The sequence below is a fragment of the Morus notabilis genome, unplaced genomic scaffold (genome assembly GCF_000414095.1).
Source record: "Morus notabilis unplaced genomic scaffold, ASM41409v2 Scaffold1103, whole genome shotgun sequence".
Taxonomy (NCBI): domain Eukaryota; kingdom Viridiplantae; phylum Streptophyta; class Magnoliopsida; order Rosales; family Moraceae; genus Morus; species Morus notabilis.
The window spans coordinates 207,759-233,041 of NW_010366098.1; the positions used below are offsets into that span (position 1 = coordinate 207,759).

The 25,283-nt window shown below is 36.0% G+C and overlaps 3 protein-coding genes across 4 annotated transcripts; 1 reads left to right on the forward strand and 2 right to left on the reverse strand.

Annotated features, from left to right (window-relative positions):
* Window positions 1-3,725: 3,725 nt before the first annotated feature.
* On the forward strand, window positions 3,726-6,574 carry LOC21391112. 2 transcript variants are annotated; one of them, XM_024173046.1, is made up of 6 exons: window positions 3,726-4,328; window positions 5,073-5,163; window positions 5,261-5,424; window positions 5,927-5,954; window positions 6,047-6,155; window positions 6,309-6,574. In XM_024173046.1, the coding sequence occupies exons 1-6, from the start codon at window positions 4,089-4,091 to the stop codon at window positions 6,388-6,390; spliced, it is 714 nt and encodes a 237-aa protein (XP_024028814.1). In that variant the 5' UTR covers window positions 3,726-4,088; the 3' UTR covers window positions 6,391-6,574. The 2 variants fall into 2 exon arrangements, with proteins under 2 accessions (XP_024028814.1, XP_010107700.1); XM_010109398.2 differs by having other exon boundaries at window positions 5,264-5,424.
* A 1,629-nt stretch (window positions 6,575-8,203) lies between these two features.
* On the reverse strand, window positions 8,204-16,416 carry LOC21391113. The gene is made up of 23 exons (XM_024173035.1): window positions 16,092-16,416; window positions 15,859-15,946; window positions 15,107-15,715; window positions 14,615-14,841; window positions 14,353-14,418; window positions 14,073-14,207; window positions 13,388-13,506; window positions 12,999-13,304; window positions 12,492-12,579; window positions 12,303-12,408; window positions 12,098-12,211; window positions 11,724-11,887; window positions 11,495-11,615; window positions 11,163-11,387; window positions 10,885-11,075; window positions 10,574-10,741; window positions 10,383-10,488; window positions 10,161-10,298; window positions 9,696-9,857; window positions 9,407-9,607; window positions 9,058-9,252; window positions 8,902-8,973; window positions 8,204-8,805 (listed from the first exon to the last, which is right to left on the reverse strand). Exons 2-23 carry the CDS (start codon window positions 15,904-15,906, stop codon window positions 8,653-8,655), a joined length of 3,714 nt encoding a protein of 1,237 aa, XP_024028803.1. The 5' UTR covers window positions 15,907-15,946; window positions 16,092-16,416; the 3' UTR covers window positions 8,204-8,652.
* A 2,749-nt stretch (window positions 16,417-19,165) lies between these two features.
* Window positions 19,166-23,904, reverse strand: LOC21391114 (glucose-6-phosphate isomerase 1, chloroplastic). Its single transcript, XM_024173037.1, has 14 exons — window positions 23,144-23,904; window positions 22,918-23,040; window positions 22,719-22,817; window positions 22,258-22,341; window positions 21,921-22,064; window positions 21,748-21,813; window positions 21,270-21,338; window positions 21,041-21,148; window positions 20,810-20,862; window positions 20,420-20,558; window positions 20,163-20,319; window positions 19,887-19,965; window positions 19,590-19,656; window positions 19,166-19,385 (listed from the first exon to the last, which is right to left on the reverse strand). Exons 1-14 carry the CDS (start codon window positions 23,696-23,698, stop codon window positions 19,251-19,253), a joined length of 1,878 nt encoding a protein of 625 aa, XP_024028805.1. The 5' UTR covers window positions 23,699-23,904; the 3' UTR covers window positions 19,166-19,250.
* Between the last annotated feature and the right edge of the window lie 1,379 nt (window positions 23,905-25,283).

The following is a 25,283-nucleotide window of genomic DNA, read 5'->3' on the forward strand; positions in this document are numbered from 1 at the left end:
GGCCAACGCGTGCCCCAGCGCGCGGCCAACGCGCGCCCCAGCGCGCGGCCAACGCGCGCCCCAGCGTGTAGACAGTCCGCGCGGCCACGCACAGCGCGCGGCCAGAGTGTGCAGCTGGCAGCCCAGATTCGGGAATTGGACCCCGAATGGACCCGAGGTTTTCCAAAATCCTCGTAATGCATGCCGACGGACCCGGAAGAGTTTCGGACCCCGACGAAGGTGAAATCTGACCCGAAGACGAAGAACGAAGCCAAAGAATGAAGAGTTCAAAAAACGAAGACCTGTTGATGTAACGGAAGAAAATGATTATTGTAATTATTTATTTATTCGATTTGGTTGTTATGTATAATTTCCATGGGACCCGGTCAAATCCATCTCAATAGCCGATTGCATATATTTATATTTTATGTTGATAGTTATATATTATATGTCCATGCATATAACATGCCATATAGATATAATGTGTCTACTCATATGTTTTATAACATGCCATATATACACGCGCATTTATTATTATTTATTTTATTTATTATAAAAGGGTTTTAGAAAAATAAAATAAAATAAGAACCATGCGCTAAAATCGATTTAATATGATTAAATTGATTTAAGTTGCAAAATTGATTTGCAAAATAATGTTAAATGTGAAATTGAATTTAAGAGTTAAATTTTAGAATTTCACATATCTGAAAAATAAATTATTTATTTTTCGATTTGAAAACCATGAGATGTTTTTTCAAACAAAATACATATTTGCAAAATAATGAGTGGGAGAGGGTTGTATGACAATACGACCCACTGGTCTCCACCGTTAGCGCAACACCGTGAGATCCGGAGAGGGACTTTGCGGCGACATTGAATCGCCCTCCTAAAGGAGAGTGTCCTTGCCGGATCAATAACAAGGTTGGCTTCCTAGAGATAGGATTTCAGGATGTATTTTCAAATTGACTGCCCATCCACAGTCAAGAATAAATTCAACAATTTTCTTAATAAATAATTTACAAAAAGTGTCATGTTATCACGCTTTAACGAGAGCATTACTGAGATTTCAAAATCCAAAAATTATCTTTGCATCCCTAGTTTTGTATATTCCTTACACTTATGACATGTTTATCTACGCGTAATCAAAATGGATAGAATTCACAGTGGGAAAGGTTCGGAGTGAAGAATCAGAGTCAAAATAAGTTATTTACTTGGTGTTAGGATTTGGTATCGAAGTCACTCTAAATCTCATTAATGCATTTACTTATACTCATAATTAGAATAAACAAGTGTAAAAGTACTAATATAGTCTTTTAAGTCAATTTTATATTTTTAATTTAAAAAATAAATTATGTACTTATTATATTAAAATTAATTAAAATTAATATATTTAGTATAATAATAGGGTAATATAATAATAAATATAGATTAACAATGATTTAAAATACAAATATAAATTGTCAAAATTTAAATAAAATAAATAAAAATTAAAAATATTGTTAAAAATTAAAATATATTATTAATTTATTAAACAAAATAAAGTACCTATATTATATTATATGAAAATTAACAATAATTAGGCTAATATTATAATATTAGGCAAATAAAATAGTGAATAAATGTTGTAATTATTATTTTTAAAATTTTATTTTAATTTTATATTTATAAGTAAAATAGGAGTATGATAGTAATTTAATGCTAATATCAAGAATGTGAGTTTCAATCCCAATAGGGTAAGGGAGCTATAAGATTGACTCTTTTTCTCTATTATCATTCCTTAATCCTGGTAAGTAAATATGTCATTAGGTCTACCTCACCACCGCCACTAAGAAAATCGCAATCGTCGATCTTGTGTTGCCAGTCAAAGGAGATTGTAAGGTTGCAAGCTATCATCTCCTCCTCAACACTCAAATTGGCATATTAATAGATTCTTGAAGATCATAGTCGCCATGAACGACAATGGGACCTTACAAGGTCTTCAAAATAGAGGACCTCACAAGATCTCTCTGGCGACACCTCGTGAGCTCTGATCACAGTTTTTCACGACTCCCAAGATTGCGTGACGACTTTGGTGAATCTCAATGAGCATTTTTAGGGAGTGGGGGAGGGAGATAGATGGAATGATAGAGAGATTTTTTTTTTTCAGGAATTTTCAAATCTTGGGTAATTAGTAGTTATAACATATAAGAAAAAAAAATGAGAAAACATAATGTTTTTAAGGATTTTTTTTTTGAAAGGGAACTTTCATTTAACCAAAAAGAGAGAAACAAAACACACAATACAACCTAATGACCTACCGGAGGAATAGACATACGCCTGATGTCTGAAAATGGAAGAAAACCTCGGCACACTAAGAATGAGCACACTTAAGGCTTGATTTAAAAAACCCCCTCACATCTAATTAAAGTTCAAAATTTTTAATTAGAACATTACTAATACATGTCATTCCCATTTAGAATGGAACGGTGTTATTCGCACTGTTAATATGGTGTGATATTGAATGAGTGTATTACGCATAATAAGATTATGTGGAACAAGGGCACAGACACAATATGAATTTCTAATAATTTCCGCTAAGTATAGAAATTATAATTGAGTCTACCGATGGTCATATATAGAATGATCTTAATTTTGAGTTCTTAACAAACACCTATTTATAGATTTGTGTCTTTTGATTTACTCGGTACGGATTCTGAGACCCTGAATCCTATACCTTGTATTTTGGAGACATGATGAAGTAGGTAGCCGGGAATGTTATTATACAAGATGGAATCCATTCATTCTTGAGAAAGAAGTAGATAAATAATTCTCTTGAGTGTTGATTCGGTACTTGGATTAGTTAGAGCATTATTTATGGAGGATTGATCTATATGCAATGACTATATCAAATGGACACTTCACAGTTTAGAAGTAATTAATGTCTATAATTTCGAGAGTGCAATTCCAAGTTTACAGTGGAGTAACTATTGGAATTAATAGAATTAATTAATTAATTAAAGTGTTTAATTGATTATTAATTTTATTGGAGCTCAGGATTATAAGTCCATTAGTCCTCGCGTCGTCCTTGTAATTTTACCATACACAGAGGGCAAAATGGGAATTTTAGAATTACAGAATTCTAAAATTAAACACTCAAAAATAATTAATTGAGAATTAGTTATTATTTAAATAATGTGATTATTTAAATAAAGTGATTATTTAAATTTGAATTTGAATTATGAACATAATTTAAATTTATCCTTTTAAACTTATTTGATAAGTTGTTCAATTTAGAATTCAAATTATTTAAGTTTGACTTAAATTCGAATTTGAATTTGAATTAAAATTGGATTACAGGATAAATGATGATTTTCTCTTCTTTTCCTATCCAGTATTGGCGCCACACACAAGGGATAGAAACCCTACATGGCCGGCCACTTAAGGAATAAGGTGTTGGAGATTTTTTATTCTAAATTCAAGTAAGAGATAGAGATTTAATTTTTTTTTAAAATTTGACTTCTACTCTTTAAATTTAAATATGAGATTTATTCAATATTAAGGGATGAAAAACTATTCGTCTTCTTTTCCCTTCAAAGCCCGTTTTTCAAGACATTACAACATGGGTCAGCCCATTTAACCCAGAAATATAAGCCCAATATGAACCTAACTTGGCCCAAAAACCGCAAACAAGCCACAACCACAGCAACAACCTCAACACATAACACAACCATAACGATTCTCTGCACTGCATTAAAAAAAGGAGCAGAAATAATAAGCAACAAGAGAAGAAGCAAAAGAAAAGAAAAAAAAAATGATTAAATAAAAATAATAAAAAAAGAAAAGAAAAAAAGGAAAAACCACATGTGCAGCAACATGTTATTGCAGCAGATGCAGACCAATAATTCGGTTTTTCATTCTCCGACTCCCAAAGTCTTAGCACCACCAACCGCCGATTATCCTCGTTATCGGACTCCCCAAACCCCACGGCCCCGGGCCCACCCCTTCCGCCTCTAGATCAACAAACCATCAGATTTTTTTTTGTTTTTCTGATTAGGGTTTGTGAATTTGTGAAGGATTAGGAGCTGAATTTTGCGAATAAAAGATAGTAATTTGATTGTTTGGGAGTGGTTATGGAGGTGGAGGTGTCGGGTGTGAAGCCGTCGGCCATGGTGATGACGAGTAGGGAGAAATCGGAGAGCGATCGGGTCCTCGTGAAGAGGAAGACCCTGCAGGCCGTGCTCCAGCAGTGCCAGAGAGCCCTCGAATTGCTCGAGTCCAATAGATCTCTTGACGACGACGACGACTACGGCGATGATGAAAACGACGCCGCCGAAGACGGCGACGAGCGCCGCCGCGGAGAGGCTGATGAGGTATGGACGATTGGGTTGTTTTTCTTTTCAGTGTAAATTGTGATTATGAAACTAGACTTTGTATGCTATTTGTCGTAATCTCAATATCGCGTCTGAATAATATGGAATTGTAGTAGGTTTATGCCGGAATGAGGCCTTGCTCGTTATGTTTTTCAGGATTTTTTTTTCCCCTTTGTCTAAACTTAATTGGGTATTGGAATCGGACTTGAGTGGTTTATGATTAGGCTTTATAGTCTGGAATTGAAGCTGGAAAGGTTTAATAGGATTTGAGGGGTCAGTAAAAACTAAAAAGGTTCTATCTAAATTTTGCAAAGGAGAGACACTTTTTCAGACACAAATTTGTTTGATGAGCTCTAGATATCACTCTGCCAGCTTGAAATAGTAACATTGTTGCGACGAGTTTTCTCGGTATAAACTATTCAGAGATGAGGCCAGCGCTTTAGTACCTCTGTTGTTTGTTTGGTTTTGGTCGAAAAGTTAAGAAACACTTGTCGAAATCTCAGAGTTTCTTCTTCTGGTGAAGAGCAGTAAGTTAGTCCAACTCTGAGAAGAGGAGCTCTTAAGTTTGGATATAATGAATGTGGAAAGGTAGCAGGGCTCTCTGTTCTTAATCACTGATTTCTCGTTTATGGTGTCTGTTTTAAGTTGGATAAGTTGGGCTAACAGATATGTTAGTTTCTTTGTTTTCTTCACATCTGAAGCTTTCCATATTCTTATGCTGGCATTCTTTACAACCTGGTGCAGTTCTGCGAGCTTCTAAAATCTAGAGTTGAGTGTCCTGACTTTCTGGAAAAGTTAGCTTGTGCGCAAGCATCTGCTTCACAAAATTTGGCTGGTAGGCATCAATTTACAAGTATATTTATCTTTTGGAATGTTTCATAATGCAATGTGGTTTTATGTACCAAGTTTTTCTCCTACTTCTTTTGTGGTAGCAGAAGAAGGTAATTCTTGGGATGTGGTTAGTGCGAATGATTTGTGGGAGGGCGAGAACACTGATTTGAATGAAGATGAGTATGTTCTTGTAAGGCAGGAGGATATATTGGAGGGTATTGCGTGTTTCATGACTGCATACTTGGAGAGTATTAAACAGACTAAGGTATGCCAACTTGATGTGTCTCATTATCCTAGTCTTTAGTTAAATTGGTGCCAAATTAAATTTTATTTATTGGAGGCACATTATGAACAAATTGCTAGTATCTGATTGTTAAGCATAGTATGCGATAGGTCTTTGTTATCCTTTCTGTTTATTTGGTGATTTAGTAATTAGAAATATGACGTGTCACAAAGCAATTTATGTTTGAAAAGAAGCCTCATCTTGTTGTGGTTGTTCCCTCATAGTTGAATTTGCTGTCCATCATGGATTTTGAATCATCATTTCATTGTTTCTTAAGGTGCAACGGTAGTGATCTTATCATGTGAATAGGAATAATAAACATAAATTCTTGAAAAGCATAAGCAAAAAAACTAGAAAGTTTTCTTGCTCTCATTCAAAAATGTAGCACATTAAATAGTGCTGGTTTTTACAATGTAAGAAAGCAGATAGTTTTAGACTTTAAGTCAACAAAATTATTTAATTCTTTTTGCTATTTGATTTGCAGGATTTGCCTCCTAATCAACTCCAAGAAGGTGAGATCAAAAAGATCACTTGCATATTTCTTTCATTCTTTCATCAAGTTTTCTATTTAGATACGGTTCTAATGCTTTCGATCACCATTTAGCCCTTCGGAAAACATTCTCGGTTAAAAAGAAGAAGGGGAAGCTTCGAAAGGCTTGGGACGGGAGCAAAGTCATTTACAATGTGGCATCCTGGGGAGCAACTGCCATTGGGTAAGTCAATGGAAGTCCAAAATGCACCAAACCAATGACTTTATGCATGTCATTCACAATCCAATTACCGCATACCTTCCTAAATAGTGTGATTAAGATATGATATGCATTTTATTCTCACTTTATCTAATCCTTCTTTCTCTGTTTTTACAGGATATACCAAAACCCCGTAATTATTAGGGCTGCTTCAAAAGCCTTCTGGACATCTTGCCATGTTATATCGAAGCTTCTTTAATGTCGTCGCGGACATGCTTAAAAAAAATGTTGTGAAAGTTAGGGTAACTCCCAAGTCCGCAGATGTATTGTGTTGCCAATGCAGGGTATTTCTTGTGTAACATTAATGGCATTCTTTTCTTGCTACAGATGACAGCTCCGATTGGTTCCTCATTGTAATTTAATCTTGTAAATATTTTCTTCTACACGAAGCATTGTTTTTCACCTAGTGCAATTCTATTCCATTGGTGGCATTTCTTTTTTTTTTTTTTCAGTTTGATATGTCTGTTACTGCAAAACGTACTCATATTATTGGGCACCAATAATTGTGCATTTGACGTTTGGTAGCTACCAATTGATTTGTTTTTGCCGCATTTCTGATCAGTCATATCTCATATGGTGTGTATAGTGCACCCATACCCGTTGGGTCTGAAGTCTGGGATATATTTACGAAGCATATTTACTACTAATTTATTTGGTAAATATCATTTATCATAAATATTTTAAATAATACCATTTACCATAAATACTTTTCAAAAATGGCTTGTCTACTATCTACTATAGTTTCACTAAAATTTATCGTCAGGCCTTAATAATTGCTAAATTATTTACTTTTCTCCTAATTTAAAAAGAAAGAGAGAAAAAAAAAAAAAAGTGTCATGCATATCTTTGGTGCAGAGGTATGACGTGTTTGGATGGGATAAGGCTTCGTCCAAATTGTACTTTCTAGGGCTTTCAGTTTAACCAAAACTAGTTTCTTGGGTATCATCATATGTTGCGTTGGTCTTTCCTCTCTCTTTCTTAACTTTAGTCCAAATTGCATAGCTGCCGTGGTTGAAAGGTTTCTTGTTTTTGCAATCAAATGCGAAGCCTTGCAATGTTTGGTATTCCATGGCGTGTGAATCTTGAATTCGATGGTTACAAATATAAATCCACTCTTTTATTTATTTATTTATAATTTTTTTTTTCAGAATATAACTCAACTTATTTTATATACATACATATATGTAATATCACATATAAATATTTATAAATACTTATGCATAAGCGCTAGTAATTATAATAAGCTCAAGATGACGTTTAGCTGGTTTGCCAAGGCAAATTGATTGTCAATCCGAGGTTCTCGTCATTCGTAGCCACGCCCACCCTACTAAAATGCTATTTAACTGTAGATTCACTTACGTAACGTAACTTTAAAATTGTTTCTATTAAAGAGTGGCAATCCGAGGAAAATTCTGTTTTAACTACTGCCACATTTTTTGTCTTTGTTTTAGGTGTTATTACGAGGACAAAAACATCTTTCTTTTTTTTTTCCTCCTTTATCGTGAATTTCGCGAGTTTTTTATTTTTATTTTATTTTTATAATCTCAGCAATTATACACACTAAAGTAATCATCCTACGGTCTAAAATCAACAACACCGTACATCCCTTTTTTTGGAGGTATCTGTGGACGGACTTTTTTTTTTATTAGCAAAAAAAAGTTTGATGTGTGATTGGTGCCGACTGACAAATGCGTTAATTTTTCTTTGATAGAGCCTGAAAAGGGTTTTATTCATGGTTTAAATGCAAAATGTCATTTTCCAAAAAATTTCAAATGCACATCTCAAACATCTACATCATTAAAAACGAGTTTTGATTCTTTTATAAGACGACACAACATTTGAACTTTGAAGCTGCCGTACCGTAGGCCATGCTCTTTCTTTTCTTTTCTTTTCTTGGTTTATTTATTTATTTATTTTGCATTATTGTGAAGTGTATGGATGGTTTCAGCAAAAACAAGAAACAGCTATTAAACCATATACGAATGTATAAATACCAAGAAAAGAATGACGGAATCGGCTTTGATAAATGACATTATGGGAACAAGAATGTTAGAAAAGAAACTTAAAAACAATAATAATAATAAAAAAAAACCCCCTTTTTACTCGGCATACATAAAGGGCTTGTTTGTTTTTCGCGTTTAAACTCATAATTTTGATTCTGCTGCAGTGTTCTACTCTCACAAATTTTAAATTTCAAATGTCAAAATTTAGAATCACTGATTTAAATGCACGAATCAAATGAGCCCGAAATTCTTAGAGCAGCTAGCAGCTTGCTCCCTCTACAAAATTAGCAGCACGAGTAGTACGTATACTATATATCTTGTATATTATATTATTATAGAGATTATAGCGCCAAAAGTGGGCCAAGGTGATCATCTGCTAACTCCTATACTCGAAGCTCTTCCATTATCATACGTCCCCTCTCTCTTTCTCTCTCATCTCATATTTACATGACGCCAACCTAAAAATAGTAGCTGTTGTCCTTGTGATCTTGAACATCTTTGCAGAGTATCGAGCGGACTTCCATGATCGATCTCGGCGGCTCCAGATCCTTCTCCAGTAGCGCGTTCCCCAGCAACTGCTGCATCTGAGACGCAAAGGTGTCGTCCAGGATCTGCAAAAATGATAGTAGCGTCATTCAATTCTATATCGACAAAATAATGGAGGAAAACAGAGAACCCGGAAAGTTTGTGATGCTGCTGCTACTTACAGAAACAGCAATCCGGGAGCCCTTGTACCACGATCTGTTCTCTTTCCTGTTCTCCAAGAAGCTCAGAACATCCTAAGGCAGAAATTCACACAAGTTACAAGGCAAAATATATGACATGTAACTAGTTAATGATTTTTCACATGCAAAGTGACTTGCCTGTCCCATTCGGTCCCAGTAACCGCGACAGATTGCAACGAAAACGTGAGTCTCGAAGACTGTATGAAGGTGATTCATTGTACTCATTAGCTGGTCTCGCAACGGCTGCATCTTGTTTCGAACATCTGATTCTACCACAGTTTCCTTTGAATCTTGGAGGATCTTTTTCAGCTTTGTCGAACTTTGTAGCTTCGACTGGAAAATTAAAAGGAAAATAAAATCAAGGACACTTCATGAAAGAATCAAAAGAATTGTAACAAACTGCATCTACAACAAACTATCAAAACATGATAAATCAGAATTTAAAAAAAAAAAAAAAAAAGCCACTCAGAACTGCATCTATACTCACATTCTCTGCAAGTTTTTCCACTACTGCTTGAAGATAGTTCCTGAACTTTGCTCTCAGCATGACCGTAACTTCACTGAGACGCTCTCCGGGAACTGCATTTCCACCATCAGGGATACAGGACCCCCATGATTTGAACTGAGCTTCTATCTTTGGCCGCAGGATATCAAGCATCCTCTTAAGAGAATTCAACAAAATTCCAAGCTGATATGCAACAACAGATTTTTTAAACCTTGAAATGAGATGTGAATCTATTAAGGAAACAAAGAAGTATGAGAAAGTTGCAACAAACCTCATCAGGGACTGTGTAGGAGGATACAGATCTTTTGGCAAGTTTTTGCACATACTTGAAGCCAAATTTTTTGGGTGTCAAATTTTCCTTTAATGGTGACAAGACATCTGCATACTGCTTATCTAAAGCTTCCACTATTGCCTTCTCGACATCGGTGATAGCCTTTCAGAGGAAAAGTAATAACATACCAAAAAAGAGAAAATTAGCATATCTCCATGAATTTACTTATATTCCATATAAATTAGTAAGCAACTTCAACCTCACAGAGACCTGGTCATAGAGCATAATGGTTAAAGCTGGTTAGATACTTGGTATTTGGTAATGTAACAAAAGAAAAAAACTAATAATAACAATAATAAGATGCAAAAGTATCGGAATCACAAGTACAAATAAAGGACCAATCAAACGCATAGAAACCAAAGAAGGAAAAAAAAAAAAAAGAGAGATCAACCCATATTTACATACTTGCTCTAGAACGAAAGTGTACTCTGGCCATCGACATATGATGATCTCATAATCGCTCAAAGTTTCCTTCAGTCTATCATACATCTCATCCACAAAAGGAGTTGTAGAATGTTGTGTTCTAACTCCTGACCATTTTACCTGCAATTGGGTGACTTTTAATAAACCCATAACAAACAACAAATTAAATAAGTTAAGGAATATTCTTTTCCACAAAATACATACCTTATCTAGCTTGCATGATTCGAGCAATGAAAGGCGCTTATCCTGAATCCACACCATGATATAAAGATGGAATAATTCTTTTGCATCAACTCCACCTTTGATGGGACTGAAAGGACAGATTGCAACGTTATAAAAAACACTTGTCTGTTTATTAATGTCATATTTTCATGGGAGCTAGATCAAGAACTTGCCTGATGCCCCAGCTCGCAAGGTCCCTCTGAAAATCTGCTGTTGCAATAACAAGTTCTGCAACAGGAGGTGAAGGGCCCGTTGGGGGGCAAGCAATGAGGAAAGCACGCAATCTACTACACAGATCGGTGCTGTATATTGAGGACGACAGATTTGGAAGGTCTATGAAACTGTAAAAAGGTAATTAAAAAGAGAGAGAGAGAGAGAGAGAGAGAGAGAGAGAGAGAGTACTCAATTTTATAAGTCAGATATCAAAATGTGAAACAAAGTATTCATACTATGCTTCTTTTAAAATAAATAAATTCATAAGTACCTTGGAAGTATGTGTTGGTTATGGATCTCAATATCCATTAGGATTTCGTTCCTAAAGTTTGTGCACAAAGACTTCATCTTCTGGTATGCAGTGGACATAGTCAAATTATCCATCAGAGTCCCTTCAGTGTTGTTGCTAATGTATTCATCCGTCTCGGTTAAATGCCTTCTTGATCTCTTTCTTGCAGCAACCTGACAAGCCAGTCGGTCCAGTCCTCTTTAGAAAAGCAAATAAGTACCAACTCAAACAATCACCATAACAGAAACAAAGTTCCTAACCTGGAAATAATGGCACAATGTATTTTGTGCCTCGGGGGACAATATATCATGAAGAAGAGTAAAAAGTTTAACAGCAGGTTCCAGTGCAGGTGCTGCAAGTCCACATGCGGGTTTAAAGACCTCCATAATACCCAAGAGTGCAGATTCGTCCAATGACTTGTAATTTTCGAAAACTAGAGAAAGTATTTGTTCGATTTGATCCTTGGTTTCTCCTAAAATTCGGTTCTACAAAGCAATAAGAAGTTGAAAGATATTTAATGCCAGGGCCCAATAGCAACCATAACAACGACATTAAGCGCGAAAAATGCTTCAATGGAAAGGTTGCTCTGTACCTCTTGATGGCTCAATGTGCTCTTGCTGTGGCCTTTCATGAGAACAGGCGTCAACAAGTCGTAAACCAACGCAAGGCAATCAGCTGTTGGTGTGGCAACGTCCATGACATAAGAAAGGTATCTGTTCAGACATTAGATCATGATTACAATGTAAATCTTGTGAACAAAAATTACTGGTGTAAAATAAAATAGTGCGGGGTTTAACTATTTTCTGACCACAATCCGTTACCTGAGCTTGGTATATACATCAGAAACACCATAGTACACTGCAAACTCTGTTAAAAGCCATTTCCAAGGACCATGCAACAGGAGACTTCTTTGCTGAAAATGTAGAACCTTCATAGCAACTTCTAAAACTAAGTCATATGCAACCGTCTCTGCAACAGAACCGTACTGGAAGGTAGGAGAAAAGGAGGAAAAAAATTAAAACGTTGAGTGACTGATAAATTTTCTTTATCGACCAATAACCAATTACAATGGAGTATTTAGATAACAAAGAAAACCAAGCACATGGCTCCTCATGTCATGTACAAATAATATATAGCAGTTACATACTCTCAAAAACAGGTAGAGATACCGGAGGTCACTTAAAAGACAACTCACTTTGAGATGACTATTATCATCTGAACTTGTTGAGTAAATTATATAAAGCTGTAGCTTTCCCACAAACTCATGTTCGGGTTCGCGATAGATAGACCACCAACGTAACTTGTCGGCCTGCATTTCCGCATTAATTAAGAACCTTTAATCAATATCATAATTATAGAAATTTAACGTCATAGTTAACAAGGATCACAAAAAATCTTACCGGGTCATCAGCAATGGTTGCCACTTGAACAGACACACGGCCAAAATGCTTTCCCTTGGAATCTTGGATTTCAACAATCAGATCATCACCCAAGCTATCTGGAAAGCTGTAGAGTGGTCAGAACCTTTCTCTTAACAGATCAGAAACATGAGAATAAACAAGACAAGGGAAGGAGACATGATAACATACAAAACATGAGTTTCCCCAGATCCAGGTTGCAATCTGATGGCATCTTCTTCAGCTGAACTTTTCAGTCTTAAAAAACAAGAGTATGTTTCTGGTGACATTAACAAGCAAAGAGAAAATTAACAGGTACAAAAATAGTAAAGAATGAGAACCATAAGATATCCTCCACACAAAAATACAAGAAACCAAAAGCAAAGTGCAAAAAAATAACCACATACTTCCAACTCACAACAGCCGAAAATTTCAGATCATGTAGATGGTCTAAAACTAATAAAAGAAGGGGTATACCACTATATGTAACAAGAAACGGAAATAGTGAGCGGAGACGACATAATGCAAGTGTGCATCAGCTAAAACAACATGTTTACAATTTAGCATGTGTAAATGAAGATAAGAAAATATATTCAAAGTGACGTGCATAACAGCAGTGATTTTTCATATGCAGAAGAAACAATACATCCTTTCTACTAAGAGGGGGAGAAGTTCCCCGGAATCAGCCATGATTTATACCTTGCACAACTTCATATGATGATGAACTATTACGCAGAGTAGTTACGCCAGTTTTTAGGAGTCCAGACACCTGTTTTATATACTGAGTACCAGCATGCACATAAGCCAAGCTTTGACGTGAAAATGAGCGATTTGCTGGTAGACGAGGAACCAGGCGGATTTTTCGAAGAGCTTGCCATCCAGAAGAGAGTGTTGAGTGGAAGTTGGAGAAGTGATATTTGATGGTTTCCACTTTAACTAACTTTGGTCGGTAAGAAGTAATACTGCAGCCGGTAGGTGGATCCAGAGCCATTTTCACTTTACGCACTGCAAAGGAAACAATAATATCGGTAAAATTTTATAACCAGTTACTTGCAGGGTTAGAATGTTATGCTGGCATTTAACTTTACCTTGCACCTTCATCTTGCCAACCATTTTCTTAGGTTTAGGAGCAGCTTTCTCGCCTGCTAGCTCTGAAGTCTGCTTTTCCAGCAGTTCTTCCTCTGACTGTAGAAGTACTTGCCTTAAACTACAGTTCAAAGAACAAGATTAAACTTTATCAGTAACAGTGAACAACGTAACACTACAAAATAATAAATCACAGACTTTAATTTACAATATTAAACACACACAAAAGAGCACATCATAGTACCGTGCCCTCTATTTAATAGTTTCAAGGGCTTATTGTGCGCGTCCCCTGAACTTTAGTAATTTAGTTCCTAAACATAGAACATGACGTACACCTAATATTATTATTTGAGATCAAAAATCAATCTTCAATTAACAACCATCATATCTGTAAACTGAATAGAAAATATCATTTTTATTTTTATGACAAACAAGGAAAAGTTCCAAGAGAAAAAATAGGTGTAACTAATGCAATTTTCCATTATTTTAACAATATTTTTGCCCAGGGCTATGAGTTCTACGTTTAAGGGAAAAAATTAGTATGTTGTAGCTTATAAGCTGTCCAACCATAATGTTACTTGCTTTCTATTTTTGAAAGGATATAACAGAATACTTAAAAGACTAAATAACTGAAATGATGGCAATCATGGCATGAAGGAGACAAGGCGAGAAAGATGATAAACTCACCCAAATGCGTCCCTTAGTAGAGCACATTCATTCTCCAAAAACATAGGTGCTTCCATGCATTCCATTGCCCAAGCATGAAGACAAAGACGCACGCATGCATCATATGCAACAATAGCATGCCATGGCCCTAACGCACTAATATTGAACAAAATTACAACAGAACGATTAATCAACAAAAATGAATAGTGGAATCAGAAAACTTTACTTCATCAACTTCATCTATGACTATGGTTTTGGTCTATACCAAAAAAGAAAAAAAAAAGGTTTTATTCATAGATACCTTGCATGGAATGTTGGGACTCGAGCTGCTCCGGATGAGGGAGCAGCTTCTGAACCATTAGTACTTCTGAACAGAGAACAAATATGGTTAAATTCATTTATGTACCCAAATGGATGCATGCATGCATGTATATGTTGTCAACGAGTTAAGAAAAATCTGCGACGTATTGTCTCTTAGTAATGTTTTCACAAACGGGCTCTTATGCTTTGTTTTTCAAAGAGTAGCTTTGTTTTTCAAAGAGTACAAAAAAAGAAGCACAGACCTTGCAAACTGTTCAGACTTTCCATTTCCACCTTTAGCCTCTGGAATATCAGTAGTATTTTTTGCTTCAGGCAAATCTGTTGTTTTTGGAGTGCCCTGAACCTTGGAAGCTGGACTACTCTCAGAAGCTACTTTGATTTCCTGAGTAGAGCCACCAAATGGTGGCGCACTGGGAACATCATCTTCATCGGAAAACTTCCCATTCTGCAGCTTTCTCGAATGCAAACCCTGAAAAGTACGTGTATTTTTAGCAACAAAAATATAGTTCCAGTGGATAGTACGAACAGCCACTAACAAGACAAGAACAAAAACAACAAATTTTGCACATACCGAACTCCCGCTTATAAAATAAACAGAACAAAATTCAATATCATGATCATCAACAATCATCCTCAAACAGTAAAACTAATTACATATCCTAAAGCTAACACCTTGACAACTAACAATTTGACAGAATAGAAATGGAAGTATATTATAAGTAGAAGAACAAGACCTTTTCAGCAGCACTTTCCACATTGATTGTGGATGGAATGCTGGAAGCATATCCCTCCGAGAATCTATTCCGTCTGGCAGCACCGCCATTAATGCTTCCCCCAACTTGCGTTGTCGAAAACTCTGAGCTAGCTGCGGAATCATAGGACTCATCCTCCGTAAAGCCATTCTGAGCAACCGGATACCTCCCATTTCCCGCCTCCGCCGCCCTCCTCTGCGCTGCCATAAGATGTTTCGTCAATCCCGCCACTGTCTCCATCGACGATCCAACATCCGAATAAGTATAGTCACTGCTATAATGTGACTGGGAATCCCTCTTCGACGGGTTCCCGTATCTATAGGCAGTCCCATTGGGACGCTGCGGCGACGAATCCAGCGAGTATCTTCCTCCATAAACATCCTCCTCCGAGTCAGTACTCATGTCGTTTTCGGAACCCGACGCGCTGTCATCACGGGGGATGGTTCTAGAAACGGGAATGGCAGTCGCGGGCAAGTGCCCGCTTCGGAATTTCGCCGGCGGGGGGAGACCAAAGCCCCTCCCACCGCCGCGGAGTTGAGACATTGGATCAATACGAGGTCTTAGATTCGTACTAGGAATAGAAACATCCTTCTGTTTCATCATAACAAATAAAAAGTTTGCGTGTGAATTTTTAGTTTTTAAAAGTGCCCAGATGCTAATTCAGTAAGACAAACAAAACTAAATTAAAAATAACAAAAAAAAAAAAAACAGAGAAATGAGAAAAAAGTTCTGACCTCTCTAACCCAACGAAGAGCACTTCTGTCAAGTCCTTCAGTGAACATTTTTTTTTTTTTTGTGGGAAGTTCTATAATCTTTCTTTACCTGCACAGCCAGAATAAAAATTCAAAAAACCCACAAGAAGCCAAACAAATCAAACATCAATATTCAATCCAAAAAAAGAAAGAGAGAGAGAAAAGAAAAGTACTACATTCTTTTGAAGGGAAAAAAACAGGAGCAACGAGCTCACATATGATTCGAAGTGATGCGTCTGTTTTGGATTTCAACTTCACTGCCCAAAACGAGCTGAAGAAGAACGGCAATGGCGAGAGTCTGATCGGGAAAGAAAGGAGAGATTTTGAAAGTGAAATCAAGCTATGAAAAAAGAACAGAAGAACATTAAAAAAACCGAAAAACAAAAAGAAAGATTTGCTTCTCTCAAAAGCTACTATATTCAGCTGAAAGAGACCCAGAACACTCTTCTTTTTCTCTCTCTAGCTTAATGCAAATCTGTGGGGGCGTTTGGTGAGAGTACTGTTTTTTGCTGAGAGGCAAGCAAAAAAATAGTTTTCTTCCTTTTTTTTTTTTGAGAGAGAGAGAGAGAGAGAGAGAGAATTGTTTCCTTGTTTTTTTTTTTTTTTTTTTTTTTTATATATGGAATTGTTTCCTCGTTTTAGCGTACACGAAAATGTTCTTTTTCCTTAATTTTTTTTTTTTTTAGTCTTAAGATTTCTCACTTTCAAAATTTTCCAACTAAGGAAGACAATATAATACTGTTAACAAATGAACGTTTCCAACACAAAACGGCAACTTATGACCATGAGAAACAATAAATGATAAATAACTAAAAAACCCAATTGGTTCTATTTCTACTAATAAGATTTTATCAAATATTTTAATTAATATGAAGAGTCCGAAATCCTTATTTTTAAGGAAAGAAAAATCCGAAATACTAGAAAGCAAGTCCGAGAATAAAGAGCACGTAGATGGCCCATAAAAGTAACGGGAAGTATCTTAATAAATAATTAATGTGTGAATTTTTTTATTAATGGTACTTTAGAAAACTAAAATTAAATTGGTCGAACGTTGTAGTGGGGACGCTTTTACTCTAACTATTTGCCGCTATTATAGAAATAAAATAATAGTCACATGCGGTCGTGGGTCCCAACTAAAACTATTGCCCATCTTTGTGTGTTTAGTATAAAAATTCGTATCATGATTTAAATCATAATTCGTTATTTATTATAATATTTTTTTTTATAAAAAATATACATAAATTAAAAATAATTTTAAATTATGATTTTAAATCCGTGAACTAAATATCCATAGTTATTATTATTATTTTTTAAATCTTCTACTTTGCTTTTTTAGCACTGTGTGCCTCTTACTAAAAAAGGAAAAAAATTAATTTTTTTTAATGACAAAAACCATTACAAACGTTTTTTTTTTTTATGGGACCATTACAAAAGTTAATAAGCCATAATCAAAACAAAACAAAAAATAAAGACGTTTCTCCGTCAAAGGAAAGTACCAAAGTTCAAATTTTTTTTCAAATTAAAGCAAGAGTCCACTTTGGACCCCATTTCAACACCCTCTCGTGATTTTCTTACCCAACCAACCAATCAACTTGTTCTCCAATGAGTGAGTTTTGCGCCCTCTATATTCCATCCCATTTTCAAATCTCACAAAATACAAACAAAAATATGGATTTTACACCTTTTTCTTTCTTTTGTGTACTGCAGATCTTCCTCAAAAATGCATCACCACCGTTAGCGTCTCCTAGAGGGGCATTTTAGGGCTAATGGGCTGAGTGGGCCCACAGCCGAGCACCCCCCACACCCGCCCACCAAATCCTCTCCAGGGAGACAGGTAGAACATGCACAACACAAATATTGTTGAAGAATGCCTACATCCAAAGGTATGACATTGACTCCTTGGTCGTAACTGAAATTTCTCCTCTTTTCTTTTCTTTTGGATCACTAAAAATAGTGAAATTTCTTTTGAGTTCATTTCATAAATGGTCTTTGAGATTTACCTTTAATCTCATTTTAGTCTTTGACTTTTTAAACGTCACAGTTAGTTCCTGAAATTTTATTTTGTTTTAATTTTAATCCTCATGTTGACTAAGTGTTAAAAATTAATAGAATCTGTATAAATTAAGGACTAAAATTAAAAGCAACTAAGATTTTGATACTATAAAAATTAACTTTTATTTTTTCAAATTGTTTTTCCCTGAAATTTTATATATTTCCAATTTTAATTCTTAATTTTCACAGATTCCATCAAATATTTAACATTAAACTAACAAAATGATTGAAACTAAAACAAAGTAAAACCTTAAAGACTAATTATGAGACATTTTAAAAATCTGAGACCAAAATGGAATTGAGGGTAAACTTGAAGGACCATTTGTGAGATAAACCTTTTTTTTTTCTTTTCAATCACCGAAAAAAGACTGTCTCTAGTAGGCCGTCTTAGTAGTATGACCAATTTTTTAACTGTTAAATCTGATTAAAATCAAATGAAATAAAAAAGGTATACAAAATAAATAAATTTTAATACAGATCTGACGATTAAAAATAAATAATTATATTTTTCTAATACTAAGAAACTTGCTAATAAAAGAGCAATAATTAGATTTTCATATGGAAATTGATAATTAATATCAAATTACACTTGAATTGTTCACATTTAAAAAAAGGAAGAAATTACACTTGAATTCGTTAAAATGAAAAATCCAACTTAGTTGTCTTGATGCCTGATGGCTTTAATACAAATTGATGTTTGTTGATATAAAACAATGGGTAAATGAGATCTACATAACAAGTGCTCATATAAAAATAAATAAATAAATAAATAAAAATTCTAAAAAAATAGAAAATTTACCCTTAAAATGTATAAATCTGCACTTTTACTCTTTATTCTTGATAAATATCATTTTATTAGTGTAATTATTTAACTAAAAAATTATAAATAAAAAATAAAAATCCTAACACATGCACTTTCAAAAGTATTTATCAAAATTATCATTGATTCTATTCACCAAAACTTATTCCACAATAAATTATAGCTCTCCCATGAGGCTACTATTTCGAAAAGCACAGGTATCACCGAGTATGACAAAAGAAGTGAATACAACATGGAAACAAATGTTTCGGACAATCACATACAGAGGCAAGAAACCTATTAGAAACAAAGTTTATAGATTTATCTCTCTCTTATTTGTACAAAACATCGAAATTAAATGGTATTTTATTTCCACCTTAACTTTACCCAAAAAAAAAAAAAAGAAAAAAGAACGCACGAGTTCACACAAACATTGGAAGATAGGACAAAATGAAGACCAAATTATTTGAAATTTCCTTTTGGGTTTAAAAGTCAAAACACATGCATAACATGTGAAGATGAACTAAGCATACAACTCATCCACATTACACTCCCCAAGGAAAACTTTGAAGCTCCGCGGTGACCCGCAACTGCCTTCGGCGATGAGCGCTCTGTCATTGCTAGCCATGTGGGCTATGATCTTGTAAATCATTTCGATCTGAGACAATAAGGTTCAAAGGGTTAGCAAAGAAAGTAATTAAAAGAGCCTTTTACTGACATGTCGTGCTAAATTGCATTGTATTGTATAGTATTTGATTATTGCATAGACGTGTAATAATCGACATTATGCAATACAATATACGTTGACATGCCAGATAAAGGCGAAATGGTTTCTGAAAACACAGGATATCAGTATATGTACATCTTCAGGAGCATGGCAACGTTCGGCTACTTCTTCAAGAGTCAATGGTTCAACGGGCTCTTTACAGCTGAAAACAGAGTAATGTAAAAGGTGATAGGTCAGTAACAAGGAAGTCTATATTCAGCTATGAACCAGGAGAATAAGCATTTACTAGTATTTCACGCATTGTAACATCAAAGAAATAACCTGTCCAAATAATTATATGGTGCCCACGGTACTTCTATCCTAATGATAGTATACCTTTAGACAATTCTGTAAGACTTTTGCAAACAAAAACCTGTATTTTGGGTATCATACCTGGCCTCATTGAGTACTGCCAAAACCCGCTTCTGAAGAGCTAATACTTCTCCAGCTGCTTTCTTCCCAGCTTCCACGCCTGTGGAAACAATTGACGCAGGCGCAAAAGGGAGATGAAAAGGAAGAGAAAAATTTAGTCAGATTAAGAAAACACACATTAAGAAAACACACATTAACTTGGTGAATAACACGTACCAAGTACATGGTACAAGAAAATATCTAAATACAAACTTCTATCGACAGCGTAGGAATAGGATATGAATCATGAATACTAACCAGGTTGGTGGTAGGCATTAATGTTTACAAGTGAGGCATATATCCCAACTGCTCGCTCATAAAGCGCTATTAGAGCACCCACAGATCTAGGTGTTACTTCTTGGACAGTAACTGTGATGGACTCCCTGTTGTTGGCGTATAGAGCTGACCTTGTTCCCTGTGAAAGATTTAAATTTTGTATGTTATAAGGGGAATAAAAAACACGGCAAGCAACCACGTGGTGGCGTCTAATGAACCCTCCCTGCAATGAATATTACCTGTAGCATTCCGAAAAGATAGTCACCACATGTAACACCAGGCTCAAGCTCCCAATCGTGACCCGGGGGCCTATCACATAGAACTTCAATGAAAGTCACAAAGAAATTGTGCACACCTTCTCTCAGTTGCTGTATGTAGCTGCCAAAAAGAGGGGTCACATTAGGCCAACCATAACATGCAGCAAAAAGTAATATGTATACACATGACCCGTTCATTTCACCGATTCGAGTTTAGAATTCGAGTTTTGTTACAGTAAAAAGCTCTCAGAAACACTCACATCTAACTTTTTTGTTACAGTAAAAAGCTCTCACATAAAGTCACATCTCAACTCGAATTAAAAACTCGGATTAACGAACTAAACAAGCGCTAAAACAAGAACGGAAACTCACGCATGCTGATCTGTGCTTCCTTTATTCCCATAGACAGTTAATCCTTGTTTTACCTGCGAGATCATAAATTAGTTTCTTTAACCAATTTAAAGTTTCTCGGTTATAACATCTAAAATGCTGCACTTGAAATCTATTATGCGAAATGAGTGAAATTGTACATGCTGTTACTGTTACCCACTCAAAAGGTGAACTATTACAAATAAAAGCACTACACTTATTTGTAATACATACCCGATTACCATCAAGGTCAAACTCATTCCCCAGAGATTCCATAACAAGCTGCTGCAGATACCGACTAAATAACAATAGGCTGTCTTTATAAGGAAGGACAACCATATCCTACAGAAAGTCCAAGAGAAGGAAAGTCGGTAGATATAAATACGCACAATGCTAGCTAACTAGAAATCAAACCAAAAAATAACAAAATTCAAAAAATTAAAATAGAGTAAGCAATTCATACCTTAGATCCTACTCCGTCAGAAGCCCAATACCAACACAATGCGAGTAATGCTGCAGGGTTCTTTTTTAGCTGAAAAAAAACAAGAACTACTTATGATCCACAATCAGTTACGGATTTTCCATATTCTCAGGCAGGCAAAAGCTAAAATATAAAACCGACTATGAAATCAGACTGCATTCAAAATGGCACTAGTTAGCTTCCAATACACAACAAACCAAAAAGGATGATGTTGGTTAGATGTTCAAGTGCTCATGCTAGCAGAACTAAAAACTATGGAAGCCAAACATATAGAAAGGAAATAATAATAATTAAAAGGAAGAAAAGAAAAAAGCCAAATGTTTATGGTCTATGGTTAATAGTAGGAAAATCAGATTAAATAGGTTTTATCCTTACATCAAGTTTAGAAGACTCTACAGAACATATCATTACATCTAGTTTAAAAGACTCTCATGAAACATATGAACGAACTGCTGCTCACCACAGTCGCTCTGTTTGCCTCATCCATCAATGCTGCACCGGCAAGCATTTCTCTAATGTCAATTCCCTGAAGAACGGATCACATTCAGAATCACAAATTTTTTGTTTTTTAATCATTACTAAAGGGGGAAAAAAAATCTGGTATGATCAAATAAAGGATGCAAGGTCACCAACCTGAAGTGCTGCTGGAAGGAGACCAACAGCCGACATTTCAGATGTTCTACCACCTACCCAGTCAAACATGGGAAATCTAGCTAACCAGCCCTCGATTCTTGCAGTGTTGTCTAATAATGAATTCTCTTGTGTTATAGCGACACCCTGAATAAGAAATGAATTAAGAAATACATATACAAGTGCACAGTGCATGCATATAAATTGACATATGTCTAAGTCATGAGCCGTCTTTACTCTGCAAATCTACCTCTACATAGCACCAATAGAGACTCATACATCTGTAATAGTGAAGCGGAGGAAAAATTAAACAAGCAGAAAGAAAACCTGAGATTAAGACCTGTTTTGAAAAATCCAGGCTGGTGTCACGAAAGGCCTTTTGTACTTCCAATAAACCATTTCTAGTTTCAGGAGTTCCTCCACTCTGAGGGAAAAAAATAGCATTGCATTAGAAACATGCATATACAATCCATAACAAAATTACACCAGAAAACAATATGATGCATACACATGGCATCACACAAAAGTTGAAACAAATTCATCAAGTAAAAGATTTCCAGAGGCCCAGTTCGGAAACTTGAGAATGAAGAGGAAAGTATGCCTTGAAGCTACTTTTGTCCTCTTCACAATTTTACATTATGTACTATTGTCCTCTTCACAATTTTACATTATGGTGAGCTACTATAAATGCTAGAATAAATCAATGACATGGATACTTAAGTCTTCAACTACATTTTAGCTTTAAAGTATATCTAAAGGAGAAGAACAAAAAGAAGAGGCAAATAAAACATTCTTGTGAACCTTTGAAATGACTATGACAAGTGTAGACGCCAACTCAGGACCAAGCTGCGCAATTTGATGATCAATTCCTGCTGGGTCGGTATTATCGATGAATCTTATCTGCCAAAACAACAAAATCAATAACTAAATGTTCAATCTAAGAGAAAAAAAAGAATTCCTGAAAGCTAGATCAATACTGTATTAGAAGTTAATTACGTACCTTAAGAGGAGGATTATCAGGAGCTAGTGCCTCAGCAACAAACTGTGGCCCAAGCGCAGAACCTCCAATCCCAACAGAAAGTATCTGAGTAAATCGACCCTCTGGGGAAGAAGGTGGCTTAATCTTCAACAATTAACATCAAAATCAACCACAAGAACCATACTTGGCAATACAACGCACTTAAAAGCAAAAAACTAGTAATTGGGAAAAAGTGCGAAGAACTGACCTTACCGGAGACGACGTCGCCTGCGAAGTCACAAACGGCATCGAGCGTGGTCTCAATCAGCGACTTGAGACGCGAGGTGGGAGCGAGGTGGGGACTCCTGAGCCAGTAATGGCCGACCATGCGGCCCTCATCGGGGTTCGCAATCGCCCCCTTCTCGAGCTCCTCCATGGCCCGGAACGCCGCCTGGAACCGAGGCTCCATTTCGGCCACGAACTCGTCCGTGAACCCGACCCGGCTCACGTCCAGGAAAAGTCCTAGCTCCTTGTGCTGGTACAGCCAGTCGACGTACCTCAGCCACAGCGCCCTTGGGTCCTTCTCCAGACCTTTCTTCTTCACCTTCGTCGGCGCCGCCGTCTCGTTCTTCAAAGCGCCGTCATCCGAGAGCTCGGAAGAAATCTCCCGCGCGACGGAGTGAACCGGAGGAATTCCGATTCGGTGCGTGCGAATCGGAAACGACACCATATTTCGCCGGAGCGAAGTGGCGCGGAGAAGGGGCTTTAGGCGGGGCTTGACCGACGGAGAGGACGAAGAGCAAATTCCGGAGATTGAAGCCATGGAAGCTACAGACAGAAATCGGAAATGGAAAGTCGGCGGCGATCACGACGGCAAGGAGGCGAAGAAGGTTTTTTTTTTTTAGTTAGTCCATAGATTCTATGTGGGCGTTAGAGAGAGCGAGTTGTTGGAGCCTTGGAGGGTGTTTGTTGTTTGTTCGAGTGGGGTTTTTGTTCTTACGTGCGTTGGAGTTGGTTCACACGTTGATCGGTTGGAAAAATTTCTGTCTTCTTTTTGTTTGACGGGAATGAACTTGCTTTGACGTTTATATTACGGAAATGCCCTCGCACCACGGGCATTGTCCAGTGTCTACTTACTTACCCGTGCCCCTCGGGGTTATCATGTGAGTTGCGCAAAAAAAGAAGTTATATGGGCCCGTTCACTTCGCTGATTCGAGTTTATAATTTGAGTTGAGATGTAATTTTATGTGAGAGTTTTTTACTGTAGCAAAAAAGTTAGATGTGACTGTTTCTGAGAGCTTTTTACTGTAGCGAAACTCGAATCGGCGAAATGAACGAGGCAATTGTGGGTTAAAAAAAAGCCAAATGGATAGAATCTGGGGACGAAAATAATGACTTTAAAAAGATCAAAATAAATAAATAAAAATCTAAACTGCTTCACTGGGGTTGTGACGGCGCCTAGGTAGGGAAATAGTTTGCGAAGCTCCCTGGAACGGACGGCGGCGATTTGAGTGAAAACTTACGACGTCAATTGTTATCGGTTATAGACCGACCATAAATTCTTGATTTACAAAAAGTTAAGGAATGTTTATTTTTTATATTTATTTATAATTTTGAATCATGATTTATAATTTTTTATAATATTTTTTTTATAAAAAATACATGTAAAATAAAAATAATTTTAAATTATAATTTTAAATTTATGAATCAAATGTCACCAAATAATTTAACGTGAAAACTTGATGGAGGAACAAAATAACAAAAATTTTTTTGCTTAATTAGACTACAAACAGCAAAATACTTCACCTAATTAGACTTAACAATTGAAAAGAAAACTTCGAAGTCATTAATTAGACTACAAACAGCAAAATACTTCACCTAACTGAACTTAACAATTGAAAGAAAACTTAGAAGTCATTAATTAGACTACAAACAACAAAATACTTCACCTAATTGGACTTAACAATTGAAAGAAAACTTCGAAGTCATTAATTCTCAAGTCGGCAAAAGTGCATGAATGATCGCGTTTCCCCTATTTATGAGCGTTGGGGCGTGAACAACAAATTACATTTATTTAGAAAATATTTGGTTGATGGATTAAGAATTATAATTCAAAATCATTCTCGATTTATGTGTATTTTTTGTGAGAGAAAACACTGTAACGAGTCACGAATCATGATTCGAACCATGACACGAATCCTTAAACCAAACGCACTCTTAATCTGATCCGTTCATTTATAACCACCTAAACTTATATGTTTATTCATTCTCATGCTGTCGGTACTTCTTTCTGCTTTCATTTCACTTTCCACATAGAAATTCTTCTAGTTGTGTTATGCTTTTAGCCTTTTGCGGGCTTGTTATTTTCCTCAATTTCTGTTAATATTTGGGTCTGTTTAGTTCACTGA

What these genes read in the sequence shown, in the direction of transcription:
- LOC21391112 (XM_024173046.1), top strand. Translation starts at nt 4,089, where the DNA reads ATGGAGGTGGAGGTGTCGGGTGTGAAGCCGTCGGCCATGGTGATGACG. An exon ending in GCCGCGGAGAGGCTGATGAG is followed by an intron (nt 4,329 to 5,072) that starts GTATGGACGATT and finishes AACCTGGTGCAG; the next exon opens with TTCTGCGAGCTTCTAAAATC. An exon ending in TGGGGAGCAACTGCCATTGG is followed by an intron (nt 6,156 to 6,308) that starts GTAAGTCAATGG and finishes CTGTTTTTACAG; the next exon opens with GATATACCAAAACCCCGTAA.
- LOC21391113 (XM_024173035.1), bottom strand. Translation starts at nt 15,906, where the DNA reads ATGTTCACTGAAGGACTTGACAGAAGTGCTCTTCGTTGGGTTAGAGAG. An exon ending in GTCCCAACATTCCATGCAAG is followed by an intron (nt 14,208 to 14,352) that starts GTATCTATGAAT and finishes GTTCAATATTAG; the next exon opens with TGCGTTAGGGCCATGGCATG. An exon ending in CATTGTGCCATTATTTCCAG is followed by an intron (nt 11,076 to 11,162) that starts GTTAGGAACTTT and finishes CTGGCTTGTCAG; the next exon opens with GTTGCTGCAAGAAAGAGATC.
- LOC21391114 (XM_024173037.1), bottom strand. Translation starts at nt 23,698, where the DNA reads ATGGCTTCAATCTCCGGAATTTGCTCTTCGTCCTCTCCGTCGGTCAAG. An exon ending in GCGACGTCGTCTCCGGTAAG is followed by an intron (nt 23,041 to 23,143) that starts GTCAGTTCTTCG and finishes TAATTGTTGAAG; the next exon opens with ATTAAGCCACCTTCTTCCCC. An exon ending in CTGATAATCCTCCTCTTAAG is followed by an intron (nt 22,818 to 22,917) that starts GTACGTAATTAA and finishes TTGTTTTGGCAG; the next exon opens with ATAAGATTCATCGATAATAC.